Source organism: Leptinotarsa decemlineata, unplaced genomic scaffold, assembly GCF_025532065.1.
Source record: "Leptinotarsa decemlineata unplaced genomic scaffold, Ldec_3_MD MMD2_tig00001019_RagTag_RagTag, whole genome shotgun sequence".
NCBI lineage: Eukaryota > Metazoa > Arthropoda > Insecta > Coleoptera > Chrysomelidae > Leptinotarsa > Leptinotarsa decemlineata.
This window is the reverse complement of record NW_027412557.1, coordinates 8,194,742-8,212,201: the sequence shown is the minus strand read 5'-3', so window position 1 is coordinate 8,212,201 and position 17,460 is coordinate 8,194,742. Positions and strand designations below refer to the sequence as shown.

Here is a 17,460-nt window from a genome sequence, read left to right as displayed (position 1 = left end):
AGATTCCGAAACAGGGCCAGAACCCGATGTTTCCCCAGAATCATCGTCCGATTAGTCTGCTTTGCTCAACGGCTAAGTTGGCTGAACGTGTTGTGCTGCAAAGGTTGACCGAAGAAGTTGAAGACCGAAATGTTCTGCCTGATGAACAATTCGGCTTCAGAAGGGCACACTCCACCGAGTTGCAGGCCCTGAGACTGGTCGAAAATTCCATCTCAGAGCTAAACAATAGGGAGACAGTCCATCTCGTCCTCCTGGACATTTCGAAAGCCTTTGACAGAATATGGCATGAAGGTCTACTACACAAAATGCTCGATTTCGACCTGCCCCAGGGCCTGATCAGGTGGATTAGGTCCTTTCTGAAAGGCAGAACATTTCAGGTCCGAGTTGAAGGAACCCTGTATCCCGTCAAGGAAATCGAAGCTGGAGTGCCTCAGGGAGCTGTGCTATCTCCACTACTATACAGCCTTTACGTGAGCGATCTTCCGAGGTTCGATCACGTGAAGGTTTCTCTTTACGCCGATGATACGGCTCTCCTCGCTTCTTCCATGGGTCGAGGGTTGGCGGTCGTCTACATACAACGCGCATAGGACGACCTCGAACGCTGGTACCTGGAATGGAAGATTCGGGTGAGTCCAGAAAAAACTCAGGCGATAGATTTAGGGAGACGTAAAGTTTCTCCAGACACAAGAGTCACGATTTCAGGCAGGGAGATCGAATGGCAAACGCGAGTCAAATACCTAGGTCTTTGGGTAGACCGCCAACTCACCTGGGTAAATCACATCGATTATATCAAGAGCAAAGTACTACTGAGGATAGGCAAACTCTATCCTCTGATCAACAGAAATTCCAAGCTCAATCTTAAAAATCAGATTTTATTATACAATACGATGTTCAAGCCTGTCATTATGTATGCTTCAGGCGCTTGGGGACAAACCGCTCCGTCAAACCTCTCCATTTTGGAAAGGTTGCAAAACAAACTAATCAGGATGCTGGTGAATGCTCCATGGTTTGTGCGGAATCAAGCCATCCGCAGAGTCACCCGCATACGGCAGTCCATTCAGTCGAGGAATCAGAGTTTTCGAGTCAGCGGAAACTCATGATAATCCATTAGTTAGGGAAACTGTAGAGTACACTATAGACGACCCCACTCTATTCAGAAGGCCCCGTCGCTCGGTTGAGTGAAGGCCCCACGACGTCTGTTGAAATGAACAGTTTGTTTATCAAATACCCCAGTCAGGAAGGGGTACACAAGCCCAGAGCGGCATAAAGGTCATTGATCTTTATGTCGTTACCAAAAAACACCTTCAGTTATGAACCACTCGTCTCCCTGACGAAAGACAGTTGAAAGGGTAAGGGAAAAATTTCCAACCTGAAGAAAATGAAGATGACCAAAGGAGCGCTATCGTTCCGTTAGGCAACGGACAGGTAACGTTGTCGTGGTGAAACACGTGAAACATGCAAAAAGGGATCGACATCATGATTTTTGATTTGTTTTAACATTGTTGCCAGCAACCACAGTGAAAACCTCTATTTCTAGGTAGAGTTTTTGAAAATGTTCAGAAGTCGAAAGAATATTGCTTGATTTGAGAATACTTTGACTTTATTGATTTCACCGTTATATCATCTAGTTTGCAACACTGAGATTTGAGAATAAAAAAAATGGCATTGGCAATATTGAAAGATGACAGAAAATTATTTCAGTTCCTTAAGTGAGAGGCTGGTATACCTATACCCAAAAATAATGATAATGATAACCAAATCTAATTATTTTTTTGGAATAATGTTTAGAATTACGTCAAAATGAAATTGGTGTATCAGAGTATTGATAGGGATGGCGAGGGGTAAGTGGTCCTTGGTGTCTTTTGAGGTTATATTGCAAATGAAACGCCTGCAGAAAATTTGAAACTATTATAAACTTTGCAGCTCTGTAGCTCTTATCCCCGAAGAACCTGAAGATATGTGGCATGCGTACAACCTCATATCTGTAGGAGATTCTGTACGGGGTACAACAATTCGAAAAGTCCAGACTGAATCGTCCACAGGCTCATCTTCATCCAACAGAGTGAGAACTACATTAACAATTTCTGTAGAGAATATCGATTTTGATACTCAAGCATGTATGCTGAGACTGAAGGGAAGGAACATAGAAGAAAATCAGTATGTCAAGGTAATTTGTAATGTATTTTTTCAAAATAAAAAAAATGTTGGTATCATCGTTTTCCCAACGTATGATTCAAAATACATGTCCAATATGTATAGCTCTCTAAGTAAGATTTGTGAAAGCTAAAAATAAGACCTCTAGCATGGAATGAATAAAACCAAGATTACTTGCTATCCATACCAGCATTAATTCTGAGATTCTTGATACCACTCAGTTTGAAGAAAACTTTCCTTAAAAAGATTTCCTAGTTCATAAGAGCTCTGTATCAATTTGCACCTTTTTATAGCTATCGTTTGTTTGATGAGTTCAGATGAAATTAATTTTTTTGGAAGACTTTACTGTGCAACTCACACAATCACAAATTTGTTGGTTTATTTGAATATGAATTGATGTAATCATATGAAACTATTGCAACTTATAATATAAACTATTGATACTTATAATAATAATATTAAAAATGGCTACCAGTGTAGAAGTCTGTGTAAACAATGCCTATAAATGTTGTAAAAATAAGCCATTCTGTAACTATGTCTGCACAAAATGTGCCAGTATTTTTCACAAAAGTTGCTTACCCAGATACAGAAAAATAAAAAAGATGAGTGGCAACAAAATTATTTGTTGTAATGAACAAACTGATGAACAGGACATGGAACTCAGCACTTTGGAGAAAACAATATCAGAGTTGAGTGAAGATGGGGAAATGAAGAACAAACACATAACTGAATTGAAAAAACAACACAAACAGTTTGTTGAAAAAGCTACGAAAAATGAAGCGGAAATGAACAGTCTATTAAAACAGCAAGAAATACTTATATCTGAATTAAAACAAGAAATCAAGGTGCTAGAAAAAAAATTTGTGGACAAAAACAGACCAACCAAAGATAATCATACACAAACAAATCCAAGAGAAACAAAAAATGAGAACACCCAAACAGATAAAAATGGGACAACAGTAAAAAAGACTACTGACTCATCCACCAATGCCGTAGAGAGTGACTTTACTGCAAATAGAAATAAATTTGGTGTAATCATGGAATATAAAGACAAAAACCACAGGGAAAATAACAGGAAAGATATAAAAACGAAAAACTTGGAGGAAAATAATGCAAAAAACGATAAGAAAATCATTTTTGTTGCTGGAAATAATGGTCGGGATGTGGCAGGTTTCTTAAGAAAACAATTATCAGGAGAATATACAATTGAATCAATCTTAAAACCAAATTGTACTGAAATTGAATTGATGAAGACTTCAATAAATGCAAGCCAGCATCTGTCAAAAACGGATCTCCTAATTATATGGCCTAACAGAATTGACAATATCTCTACTATAGAGCTGGCAGAAATGTCACATAAAACAAACCTAATGATTTTGACTGAACCTTATAGGTACGATAAGACATACATGAACGAGAGAAAATACATAAAACATATTTCTCTCCTGAAGGAAACACATCTTGCTGGCCTTCCTTTAATAGTTGTAGAATGCAACAATCCTGCAAAGAAGGAACTACTACCGAGATAACAGGAACATCAACAAAACCGGAAAATGGCATATATGTAAATTGCTAGTGAAAGTTTTAAAATTGAAAACCAAAATGTTTTTAGGATCCTCTACAACCAATATGAGCGTTATAAACAATGAAGGAAAAACAGGTCACAGTGAAAATTCGCAACCTATTAGACAGGCTACTCTATCTGAAGAATTAATGGAAACTGAGACACAGGAAGAAAACTTACAATATAATTTTTTATATCTTCGCCTAAGCCAGATTGCTCCAAAGGGCATGTGAAACAAAATCAAATTTTAAATCTCAATATACAATGTTTAAATAATAAAATTGATCAAATGACTGCATATCTAAATCAACAAGAGGAAATAAAAATTGCAGTATTGACAGAGCACTGGCTAAATCAGTGGCAAATAGATACCTTAGTTATTGAAAATTTCACTGTGGGGACTTACTACTCTAGAACACATCACATACATGGGGGGGTAATGATACTTCTCAGAAACAATATGGAGTACAGAGAAATGAAAGAGGTGGCAGGTTTTTCAATTGAAATGCAGATTGAAATCGTTGGAGTTATAACAAAATATGGAATAATTCTGGCACTCTACAGATCGCCACAAGGAGAAATCGATATATTTTTAGAACAGCTGGACTCAGTCTTGCAATTTATAACAGGAACGAATAATATGGAAAATATTTATTTAGCGGGAGATTTTAACATCGATTTCATGACTGAAAGTAACACATGCTGTTCTGTGGAGGATCTGCTGTCATCCTATGGATTACATAAAACAACTGTAGAACCATCACGTGTAACATATAGATCTCAAAGCTGCATCGATAACATATTCACAAACACAATTTCTGAAACGAACTCTCAAACAGTAAATTTACATATGTCAGATCATATGGGACAAATACTAAATTTGTCTCAAAAAGATGAAAGAATAAAAAATCACATGGTGACAGCGAGAAACATAAATATTAAAAACATTGAAAAATGCAAAAAGAAATTATCAAAATTGGATTGGACAACATTACTTGAAAACCTTGATCCCTGTACAGCCTACACATGCTACCATGATGCATTTCTGACAATATATGAATCATGTTTTCCTATAAAAGAAAAGACAAATAAAAGAAGAACAAAATCGTCAAAATGGTACACTGAAGAACTGAAAAAGATGAAAAATAGATTGGATGCCTTAGACACAATAAGGAAAGTGAAATCAGATGAAGCATCAGAAAGAGCTTATGTTCAGTACAAACACGATTATAATAGAAACATAATAGAAACAAAAAAGAGGTATATTGAAGAGTACATTGCACAGGCTGTCGACAAAACTAAAGCAATATGGAATATTATTAAGTCTGAAACAGCACCGAATATTACAAAAATCAACAAATCTAAACTCATGGCTGATGAGTTAAACGACTATTTTGCAATGGTAGGATCAGAAACAGCAAGTAAAATAGGAAAAATCAATGTTCCCTCTATTGAAATGCTGAGAAATAATAATATAGATAATGTCCGATCAATCTATTTTTCTGAAGCGGATGAAAAAGAAATTAAACAAATTTTAAATAAAATTAAACGTAAACGAACTGAAGATATATTTGGAATTTCAACCACAATTTTGAAGGACTTAGGTGATGTAATAGCGCAACCTATTGCATTAATAATCAATAAATGCATAAACGAAGGGGTGTTTCCAGATGAACTAAAGCATGCAAAAGTTATACCAGTTTTTAAAAAAGGGGAAGATATTCCAAATAACTTTAGACCCATTTCAATTCTACCAGTAATATCAAAGATTTTCGAAATGGTAATCAAAAAGAGATTAGTCCAGTTCTTTGACAGTTCAGCATTTTTCAACAGCTCTCAGCATGGATATCAGCAAGGAAAATCTACAATGACAGCAATGATAGAGATTATTCAAAAAATCATAGATGCCATTGATAATCAAGAGGACTCCCAGATATTAAGCTGTGACTTGAGTAAAGCTTTCGATACTGTTGACCATGAAATACTGTTAGAGAAATTATCATATTATGGAGTAAGAGGAATTTCGTATAAACTGCTCAAGTCATACCTGTCAAATCGTTTTCAATCGACATGGTGGAAAAATTCACTATCTCAGACAATTCCGGTAACTCAAGGAGTGCCTCAAGGTTCGATTTTAGGGCCAATTCTGTTTATCATCTACACAAACGATCTTCTCGAAAATATCAAGGTTTATGCATCAAGTGCATATGCAGATGATACAACTTTTCTAGTTAAAGGCAAAGATGAAGGTGACATAAGACAACAGACAGAGCAAGTTCTAGCCGAAGCAGATATTTGGTTTACGGCAAATATACTCCTGCTAAACAAAGAAAAAACTCAAAGGCTAATGATTTCAAGCAAAAACAATACAGAGGAAAAATCACTAAAATTCCTTGGAATACATCTGGACTCAAAACTAAATTGGAAGGTACAAATAAGCAAAATGAGTAAGAAGCTTAATTCAGCAATATATTGTATAAGGAGAATGAAAACAATTTCAACACATCAAGCGGCTAAAATAACCTATTTTTCAAACTTTCACAGCATAGCAACTTACGGAATCCTTTTGTGGGGCACAAGTTCTGATTCAAACAAAATATTTATTCAGCAAAAAAAAGCCATCAGAATTCTATGCGGACTTGCATATAGAGATAGCTGCAAAGAGGCTTTTCGTCAACAAAGAATCCTCACCATTCCCAGTGCATATATATATAGTTGTCTAAAATATGTTCACGCAAATCCAGAGATGTTCTCAAAAAATGTACTCAATCATTCTTATGATACCAGAAATAAAGATTTACTGCAAGTTCCTCTTCATCGATTGAAGAAAACACAGCAAGGATGCGATTATTGGGGTGCAAAATTATATAATAAAATTCCAGACTTTGCAAAAAAGAAACACTCGAATGAATTCTTCATCTGGCTGAAAAATGTCCTAATAGAAAAATGTTTCTATTCAATAGAAGATTTTATAAATGAATAACACATGTGCTACATCTCTTGTAGGTTTACATGTGCATGATAATTTTGTATATATTTATTTATTTTATTTTGATCTGTGCATCTCTGTGTATATGTATTTTAATTTTAATACTAAGGAAATAACGACGTTGTAATGTTTCATTTACAATGAATAAATTGATTGATTGATTGATATGAGTAATATTGAATGTAATGTACTGTGGTAACTCGGCACTAGTTAACAAAGATATCTATTATCCATCTATATATCTATTGATCAGTGACGGCTCCTGTATTGGAGAACAGGGGAGGTTAAAGTTATAAAGACTATATATACACAGAAAAGCCCGCCGGAGGCGCGAAAATTTTTTGGGATACCGCACCTATTTAAAGCAAAATACGTAAAATTTGCATAAATGCAAACAAAAATTGTGTATTGCTGAAAATTATACGTATAAAACTGACCATTAAAAAAAACAAAAACAAGGAAAAAGGGTTGTCTTTGAGTTATTTAATATAAATGAACTCTTCTCAGTCGATAAATAATAATACTTTTCTCTTCTAATATAACAGTTTTGTTAAAAATTGCTACAAATATTTTATAAGCACAAGTACTTAATTATGCTTATCTTTGACATATCTAAAAACAATTGAAAGTTGTGATGTACAGGTAATATCGGTAGTTTCATCGATTTCCCATGCAAAAAAAGAAACACTTTCAATCTCCTTGCTTATATTTTCCTTAATAATATATGCCACACTGTCTATAAGCTAATTTTGGATGGTTTTTGAGGTGCCCAAAAAAAAACGCTACCGTTTGAAAAAAAAGTGCCAAATTGGAAATCATATTTGCCCCATAACATTAAAAGTTCCCTGTAATTACTGTGATTAATCGAATCTTCTGTTTCATCGTGTTCACGAAAAGCTAATTCTGGGAAACCCAAATAAATCGTAATATCGATAAGTCTTTTTAAATTCGACCGATTTTCCCTAACCTGATTATTAAAAGAAATTATGGCCTCTTTTTGAGCTGTATCTAAAGCTGTTTCTAAATTTTGTTTGGTAAACAATTTTAATTTACAAGACGAAAATATATGCTCCTTAAATTCAAAATGTCTTTCTGTAGGACGAGGTAAATTTTTTTAAATCGGAGTATCCTATTTTAGATCACGTTTGGTATTCAGTTTGTACGGAAAATAAAACACAGGGCCGACAAAAAAGTTTTTCTCGTTTAATGGAGCCGGTTAATCAATCACATTTATCGTATCAACTAATAATAAATCCTCGATTTTGTCGATTATCTGACGCTTCAATTGAAATCAAATTTGGTTGAGGCCTTCCCAGAGTTTTAATAATGTAAAATTCATTATCATAAGATAAAGACTTAAAATTATTTGTCAGCAACCAATCGACTATATCGTCAAATTTTTTAATTTCGTCCAACTTATCCATAATAAATGGAAAAAAAAACTTACCGAAAAGTGAAAACCTGAAAACACCTTGAAATTGAAAGAAAACATTTTAAAAACACATTGAAAATATTACCAAAAAGCACTGCTATAATACAATACTGCCTGTTTTATACACAAATAAATATTATTAAGAAACACTAAAACGATTTACCGAAATATTTTTCAGTCCCGGTCCGTCACGGCATCCCGTCCGAATAATTGAATAAAAAACAAACGCAGGCGTACACTAACAGAGATCAACTGGAGGCTAGCCTCCTCTAACACTATAATTTCTGCAACTAAAAGTACAAATCGGGACGTATGTCGCTGGTTGGATCGGCCTCGCGAAGCTTGTGTTTTTTAAAACGGTCGGAGGCTTAGCTCCCTTGCATTTATGGCATTTATTATGGCATTATTATTTCGGGTTGTATGGCATTTATTATTTCGGGTTGATGGTTCATTCGTTCTTTGTTCATGGGCGTTGCGTTTCAGGTTTGTTGATGCCTCACTATGACTATCAGCAACTATCGATGTTATCACTGGCGTTACAAGAAAAAGCCAAATATTGGTTTCAGGCTAATAAGCTACAACTTAATAATAGTAAAACCCAGAATATCACATTTTCTACAAATAATTCTCTCATGGAGGACAATAACGTTAAATTATTGGGAATAACTATTGATAACAGACTTGGCTGGAATTGTCATATTGAACAACTTAGACATAAACTTTCTAGTACGCTATTTTTACTTCGGCAATTGAAGAGATATGTTAATCATGATACACTGAAAAGTACCTACATTGCACTTTTTTATACTCACATGAGTTACGGTATCATAATGTGGGGTAACTCCTCAAAGTCACTGCAAATCTTTCGACAATAATAGCAGAGAACATTGTCGTCCTTTATTTGTTCGCCTCAAAATTGTATCGCTACCTTCCTTATACATATATAAGACTCTTACAGAAATACATAGACACACAAGAAATTTGGTAACACAATCTCAAGTACATTCCTATGATACAAGACGATCAGATTATATCAGAACTCCCAGGTACAGGCTTATAGTCTCCCAAAAAAATTCACCAGACTCTCATGTGTATAATATATTACCATCTGATATCAAGTCACTCAATATAATTTCCTTTCAAAAAAAGATAAAAAGATTTCTTTTGCAGCACTGCTTCTATTCAGTGGTTGAGTTTAAAGAATATATGCAACATCTTGAAGTTCTTCTTTGAACACTCCTTTCAGATCCCATTCGCTCGACTCTGTTTTCTCAGAAGTGCTCTGATAAATATCACTATTTAATTTTTTATATCAGAATAATCACAAATATACTCAACGTGGCAATCTTTATTTGTCGCTACTATGTCCTTCTAAGTATTTTTAATATATCTTTATGTATTTGTAACCTAACTGACTTGCTATAAATGTACTTTTGTATATAACATAGTTAAAAAAATATTCTATTCTATTCATAAAAGGACGACGTTTTGTCACGATTGAAGATATAAAAACCGAATCACCAAAAAGTGCATATCAGAACTGCTTCGAGGATTGGAAAAAACACTGGCATATAAGTGTATTATATCTGAGGGGAAGTACTTCGAAGGGGACAAAATAGAAATTGATGAATAAATATTTTTTGAGAAAAATGAAAATTAACTGTATTTTTCTAGCAGACGTCTTACAGCTTAATAACAAAATGTCAAAACTGATGTATATTAAGAATTATAGCATTTTTTTTCTATGTTATTTCCAGATGGGAGCCTATCATACACTGGATTTAGAACAGAACAGAAAATTTTCTCTGAGAAAACGTCTGTGGGATTCAGTCTGTCTAGAGCGTATCGAAATGGCATGTGACCCTACAAAAACTGCTGATGTTGCTGCTGTTATAATGCAAGAAGGTCTAGCTCAAATTTGCTTAATAACGTCTAGCATGACCTTGATGAGAGCTAAAATTGATATGAACATACCAAGAAAAAGAAAGGGTTTTGTTCAACAACATGAAAAGGTAAATATCATTTAAGAAAAAGTTAACCTCTGGATATTTTTTCAACTTCAAAATAATATATTAGGAACTTTGCCACGTTAAGATGAATATCATGTTTCTGTTTTGTTATTTGCAGGGTTTAGCAAAATTTTATGACAATGTTATGCAATCAATTTTAAGACATGTTAATTTTGATGTTGTAAAATGTGTATTGATTGCTTCGCCAGGTTTTGTAAGAGATCAGTTTTGTGAGTATCTTTTCCAAACTGCAGTCAAAACTGATAATAAACTTCTCCTGGAAAATAAACATAAATTCATGTTGGTTCATACATCTTCGGGCTTCAAGCACTCACTGAATGGTAAGAAATTCTACATTTTTAGATGAATTTTATTTGTCAGCACAAAACTTTTTTTAGAATTATTGCAAACCCCTAAACACTGCCATTGATTTTCAAATTAATTGCTGTATCCATGCAATATTTTTTTAATACTAGTGTCTTGATATACCTTTTTTTGTCAAAGTATAAATCATAATTCTTTCTCTCAACCTGTGACCACCTTTTCATTGTGGGCCTAGAAATAATACATTTTCATTTTTTAAATTGACGTCAAACATATTACAGTACTCAATTTTTTCGGCAAATAATGTTATGTATTCAGTGTAGAGACAACAATATGTCGGTATAGAAGTCTGTCTCTGAGTGAAGCAATATTGCAAACAGCTGTCCCTTGTATGGGCTTTTTTGGAATAGTCTCAGCCAAAGATGATAAGGCCTTTATCATTCTTGCAGCTCACAGGAAAACAACAGGAAGTTAACATATGAATTTTTTAAGAAAGAAAGATTTTGGTATTCTACTTTTCTATCTTTATACAAAAAAAAAACGGATGAAAGCAGTTGGTTTCAAAATAAACTTTTTACAGAGATGTGTAGGTCATGCAATGAAGTAACTTTCAAACACATACTGGAAGAAAAAGCCTTTTCAAAACAACTACTTTCATATAAACATCAAATTACACAAAACAAAAAATACTTTTATATGAACACTGAGTTATACAAAAATTACTTTTTTTCATTCAGGCTGTACTCCAAACATTCGTTATGGAATTGATTCAGATATTTACAGGATTGCTACACCTATATCATATATGAAAGAGTTAGTATTTCACTTACATGGCACTATCATCCTCAATGGCGGACATCAATGCTTCGGAATAAAACACTTGTCTTGCCTCTTCAGCACTAACCTGGATAACATTACAAGATAAAGCACTTGATAAATTCATAAAATTACGACTTTGTCACGAATGACTTGAATCGATTCATGTCATCGATGACAGTACGTAATGACATTTATTTGATTATTTAAAATCCCAGCCATAGGAATCTTGTTTGAATCGAAAGGGGTATATTTTCACGAAAGATTAATTTTTGGAAAAGAAAGTTTTTGGCATTCTATTTCTCCATCTTTATATAAAAAATATAGGAATCTTCAAAATAAAGGGATGATTTGTTTGTTTCTCAGTCCTTCGAAATGAAAAATATGTTTTCTCATTTTGCAGGACAACATATTTTCATATGCTCTTTAATAAAAATCACTCATTCACTTATAATCACATTCACTTTTCAGAGGTTCTTCAAGATCCAGCAGTTATAAACAAAATATCAGATACTAAAGCAAGTAGCGAAGTGAAGGCATTAGAAAATTTCTATACAATTCTACAGCTGGAACCAGATAAAGCATTCTATGGTAAGAAACATGTGGAAAAGGCTAATGCAGCACAAGCTATTGAATCATTATTGATATCAGATAATTTATTTCGGTGAGTAAATTCATTTTGCATTTTTATTTCAACATTGTTAGTAAGTGTGATTCAACTTTTTTATATTGAATACTAAGGGAAAGCAGGTATTTCTTACCCTGCCCATCTCGCTTCTTGGTTAATCATCACATGGATTTTATAAACATTTGTAGGATGTTTGGAATATATAAGTTCCACTTTTTACAATGCATCAGTTTTGGTTTACAGCATTATATTTCACAATTTTTTTGCATTTATTATAATATACCATTCACCTGGTTGAGTAATAAAATGACATTTGTGAATCTCTGTCAGATTAAATAAATAATTTTCACGAATAGGTATATTTCTGGGCTTCAGAAATAGAATAGACAGTATTTTCGACGGAAGAATCAGTTCAATGATATATTTTCACACACACGCACACACTGGTTTTGAACCTGTGAATAAATAAATAATAATAAAATTATTCAACATTTGACCTCATTCTCATTATTTTTAATTAAAAATCAGTTATGATGTATTGGTTTATTCACATTAACTAAACTTATAATCTTGAAGGATTAATATGTCATACGATTTGTGATTTCACATTCTTTTGATGAACAATCTTTCTGCTAATAATAGTTTGTGAAATATTAGACAACAAATATCGAAGATATCCTGAAAGTAAATTAATCTCGATACCTTCCTCTAGGTAGCAATTAAAAGTTATTCCATTCGATATGGCCATTAGAAGATATATTCCAAAATCGTTGGAATTGTTAATGTAAGCATTAGAACTTATTAGCCAAAATGAATGTTCCAATCAGATAGCTAAAATCATGATAATATGAATTTTATGACAAACTCTTGGATGCTGCTTGTTATTTGATTTTATTTTATTTCAGAAGCCAAGATGTTAAACTTCGCAAGGAATATGTTGAATTGGTTGATTCAGTAAGAGATTCCGGTGGAGATGTCAAGATATTCTCTAGTTTACACATCTCGGGAGAACGTACGTATTTCAATTGATTTCGCACTATTTGACATTCAAATGAGAAAATATTCTTTGGGTAGGTTGATAAAGTAAGAAACTTTGTTTCCTATTTATTAACAGTACTTCTTTTCATGATTACACTTTCCCAACACATGTTCACACATTATATAAGTTCTATGCTGCACAAAATATTCATTTAATTGAAAATCACATCAAACATACACAATTTTCAATTATTTGTAACAGGAAGATTATTTTGCTAGTTTTGTTACTTGTGATGCGCTGTTTGGAACCTTTGGTGTAGTAATGAATATTACTGGAGTTTATTCCCAACACCAAATCGTTATTTTTAACACCTCGACACGTGTTTCTATCACCATGTGAAGATTAAACTTCCTCTTGAAGATGATCACTTGGTGATCGAAACACGTGTCTAGGTGTTAAAAATAACGATTTGGTGTTGGGAAGAAACTCCAGTAATATTCATAGTTTTGTTACATTACTGTCAGGAATGTTAAGTTGCTATTCCCAAATTGTGCCTGATTAGGAAGCAATTTCAACAATGATACAGTTGCAATCCAAAACACAATGCTGCATCTCACTTCATCATATGTATGTCTTTATTTCTACTACTAAATATAATTAGTCAATTCAGTTTTTTTTTAATGAAACAATACAAACTACAAATATAGTAATCACATAGGCACATTCTAAATGAGAAAAATAAAAACAGTTTTACTTTTATTTTGCAATACCACCGTATATAAGTAAACAGAAGTAAATTCACTCCTGGTCGGTCTTTTTGATGTTTCGGGTCGAGGTTTTATTTTTTGCTGGCATCTAGCGGGGCAGGAGCGGGTAGGCTAAGAGCTGTTGTGCAACGTTTCGACCAAAAAATATGTGACCATGATCTGACTTCATCATTGCTACGAGGAGCTCCCAATAAATAATAATAATATTTATTTACATTGCATTAAAAGAAAAGTTACAATAAAAGAAGACATTCAATGGTAAATAAATACATACTACTCAACAAGTCAAGCCTTGGTAGTGGGAGTAAAACTTTACAAAAGTAATATCTATACATTCAATTAGCCTAATAGGGGATATAGTCAAAGTAGACAAAATACCAAAAGGCGGGCCTTGACTACAGTGAAATTGTCTACGTACATCCAGAATCTCGAAATCATATCAGGAAAATTAAAAGAAAATATGAAATTGAAATATGAATTATAAAGTGTTTAAAATATAAAATATTGTTGTAAAAATAAAATTCAAAATAGTGTTGTGACTATAAAATTTTAAAAATAGTGCTGTAAATATAAAATTGTATATATAAAATATCATGGAAAGAGTATTGGAAGAGTAGTAAATAGTACTGTTGATATAAAATTCAAATATTAAGCCTAAAGTATATAAAATATGAAAAAAATAGTGTTTTATATTCAAAATGTAAAAATGGTGTTGCAAATATAAAATTAAAAGTAACTTATATATAAAATATCGCGGAGGAAGTTTCGAATGAAGAGAGAATAATGTTTCATATATCAATATATTGATGGATGGAAAGGCGTGACTGGGCGCTTATCCATTCCTTAATTTTTGTTTAAATAAATGATGGGAATTATATTCTTTCATTTCATGAGGGATCAAGCTATATAATTTAGGTCCCAAGTAGACATAACTTCTTTGTAGAGTGTTTTTTTTTCTGGTCTTGGTATAACAGAAGAATTGATTTTGTGACGTGTACTGTAGTTATGGTTTATGGCCATATGATTTATGTCTCATATGATTGTGAACTATTTAGGAATTGATAAAAAATAAGACAAGGTGGTGAAATAAACGTATATTTTATATAGTAATATTATACAATATTGGTCAAAAACTTATGCTAATCTATTCTAAAGGTTTTTCAGCATGATGAGTTTTTGATTTTTTAAACATTTGTTTTCAAATTTCTATTGGCAAATTTCAAAGTATAATCAATTCTTACCCTTGTGAAAAGAGAAAATAAATAATCCAAAGGAAAATTATCACAAAGGTGAGAAATATTGATTTTTGAAAATATTGTTTTGAGCTGGTTGCCTGTGCAATCAATGGCACATAAATTGTTGAAATGATTAAGAAATTCTGTCTCTATATGAATGAATGATACATTGTAAAAATGAATCTGGAGGCATATATAAACTTCCAAACTGTTTGGCTACTGTATTATTATATGCCTTGAAATGACTATATACATTTGTTTCATTCAGTGACTTACTAGCCGCCGTGGCAAAATTTGTACATACTTCACATGAATGTTTTCTTAAACATTTTCCCAAAAGATATCCACAAACATAGCCCAAGCTGTTGCCTTCTGGAGTGGCTAGAGTTCTATACTCATTTGTCTCTACTATCAAAGGTTTATAGGGTTTTTTTGGAATTTCCATAAGAATCTTCATTCTATTTATGTCTGCATCTGTAATAAGTATCTTCTAGACAGTTAGTTCCTTCTGCCTGTGTGAAATACTGAAGAGTAAATGTGTTTTTGAAAGCTCTGATAATTTGAATAGGAGTTCTGTTTCTGGCATTTCCACAAGTATTTCTCTTGACCAAAATAATTTTCCACACGGTCCTGATTTATATTCTTCGTCAATATGTAGGAGTCTCCTTCACTGTGTAGGTTTTCTCAAAGTTGCAGAAATGTCGAAATTGTTATCTGCCATCTTTCAATGAATCTCATTTGTCCAGTCATATTTTCTCCTTTTTTAGATATTACAGTTAATTTGCTGAAAAATATTTTCATTTTCAGAAAATCAATTTGTTTTGATGTTTCGAAAAAAGGTTTTTTGAAATTTTTGACATCGTCAAATCGTTTTGAATTCAAAATATCAAACACTTTATCCATTTTTTCAATTAATGTAGCCGTTCCTATTGCTGCTGATGGTATCTGATTGAAACTGGAATAGGTATTCATCGGTGTAGTTACCGAATGACTGAAAACTTGATTGGCTGATTTAACCTTCATCCTTTGAAAGTTAGTTGGAAATGAATGAGAATCAGTAAGTTTGGGTGCTATTCTATGTTGCTTTTCCTTATCCAAGTTGTAAAGTTGTTCAAGATGACTTTTGTTCCTTGTATATTCATCAAATTTCAAAAAGTCATCAAAAAAATGGTTTCTGCTACATTTCAGCAAATGAGGAGTATCGAAAAAGTAAAATATGTTTTTCTCATCAACAAAGAAATATGGCTGCTCTACAGTCACTTCGAGATCTTTTCTGGGAAGTTTATAAATCTGAAATGATACCTCTAACTTTCAATCCAATTTTGGATAATTGCCTAACAGCTTCAATCACAATACTTTTTATATCCAGTATTGATGTGGATGAATTGGTAAAAAAGTATGCAACAGGCTGTTTCCAGTTCGAATGTATGCCTTTTGCCATGACTACCAAGGCATATTCTGCTATAGAAGCATAGAAGCCGTTTTCTTGTTAAATAATTCCTCAAAACCAACTATTCTATCCTTTCCTATATTGTAGAATAAGTGTGACTTGATGCTCATTTCATCGAAACAAATGTTTCAATCCTTATTTTGATTACTGAAGTTATTGATTTTTAATTACTCCACTAATATATGGTCTATAACAATTCATTTTATGATTTTCGTTATATGTTCATTACTTCAATCTTACATAATAAATAATAGAAAAACATACCTTTTTTCGTCAATTAGAAATCGAAAAAAATTAATGCCGACATCACCCTGCAAATTACAGCAACCCACAACTCGACACTTGCTCATTTTGAAACTAGACACAAATTTTTCACAAATACAAAACCACCACTTACAACTACTCACTTTGTAATAATATTCCATGCCTCGATTTGGCTCGCTTGGTAAACGCCTCAGATTCAGTCGGTTGCACTGTAGTTCGGCCGCGCATAAAATTCGAGACGGGGAATCTTGACCCAAATATGGCGGAGAGTGAACTTACTTGTGAGTTGTTAGTGAGTTCATGAAATAGTCTCGATTTTTTTTGTGGCTATATCTAATTCAAAAATTAGACCTTTGGGAGAAATTAAATTTTTTCAATTACCAATATTTTGCAAAAATTTTTGATCCGGGAACTGTTCAAAATGAATTATCTGGATATACTTTTTCTTATTTGCCTGACCTCTTTTGTTGGTTTTCAACCAATCCTAAATTGTATATTTTTCATTTTAGAACTGGATCAGTTGACCGGAGTAGCTGCCATTTTAAGATTTCCAATGCCAGAAATTGATGATGATGAAAGTGATGAAGACTAGCAAATTATCAAAATATTTTAGATGTGAATTCCTTTCCATGAGATATTATATAATTCTTTGTTATTTTACATTTTATGTAATAAGTGTAATTTTAGAGAATGAAGCTGTTATATTTTTTAATTTATTTTGTATAAGGTTATTTAAAGATAACCTTCAATCAATATTTTTATAATTATGAAATTGAAACATAATTGAACACTTCTTGTTCCATTATTTTGGAATAATTGATACCAGAGATAAATAAATGATGAATCGAA

At 32.9% G+C, this 17,460-nt stretch overlaps 1 protein-coding gene across 1 annotated transcript; it reads left to right on the top strand.

Moving 5' to 3' along the window:
- Nucleotides 1-1,662: 1,662 nt before the first annotated feature.
- pelo (pelota mRNA surveillance and ribosome rescue factor) lies at nucleotides 1,663-17,364 on the top strand. Its single transcript, XM_023155909.2, has 7 exons — nucleotides 1,663-1,841; nucleotides 1,924-2,167; nucleotides 9,897-10,151; nucleotides 10,267-10,489; nucleotides 11,760-11,952; nucleotides 12,822-12,928; nucleotides 17,121-17,364. Exons 1-7 carry the CDS (start codon nucleotides 1,801-1,803, stop codon nucleotides 17,201-17,203), a joined length of 1,146 nt encoding a protein of 381 aa, XP_023011677.1. The 5' UTR covers nucleotides 1,663-1,800; the 3' UTR covers nucleotides 17,204-17,364.
- Nucleotides 17,365-17,460: the final 96 nt, after the last annotated feature.

Excerpts from the sequence above, each read along its gene's own strand:
- pelo (XM_023155909.2), top strand. The coding sequence starts at position 1,801 with ATGAAATTGGTGTATCAGAGTATTGATAGGGATGGCGAGGG. Across the intron at positions 1,842-1,923 it reads ATTGATAGGGATGGCGAGGG|CTCTGTAGCTCTTATCCCCG; the intron begins GTAAGTGGTCCT and ends TAAACTTTGCAG. Across the intron at positions 2,168-9,896 it reads AAGAAAATCAGTATGTCAAG|ATGGGAGCCTATCATACACT; the intron begins GTAATTTGTAAT and ends TGTTATTTCCAG.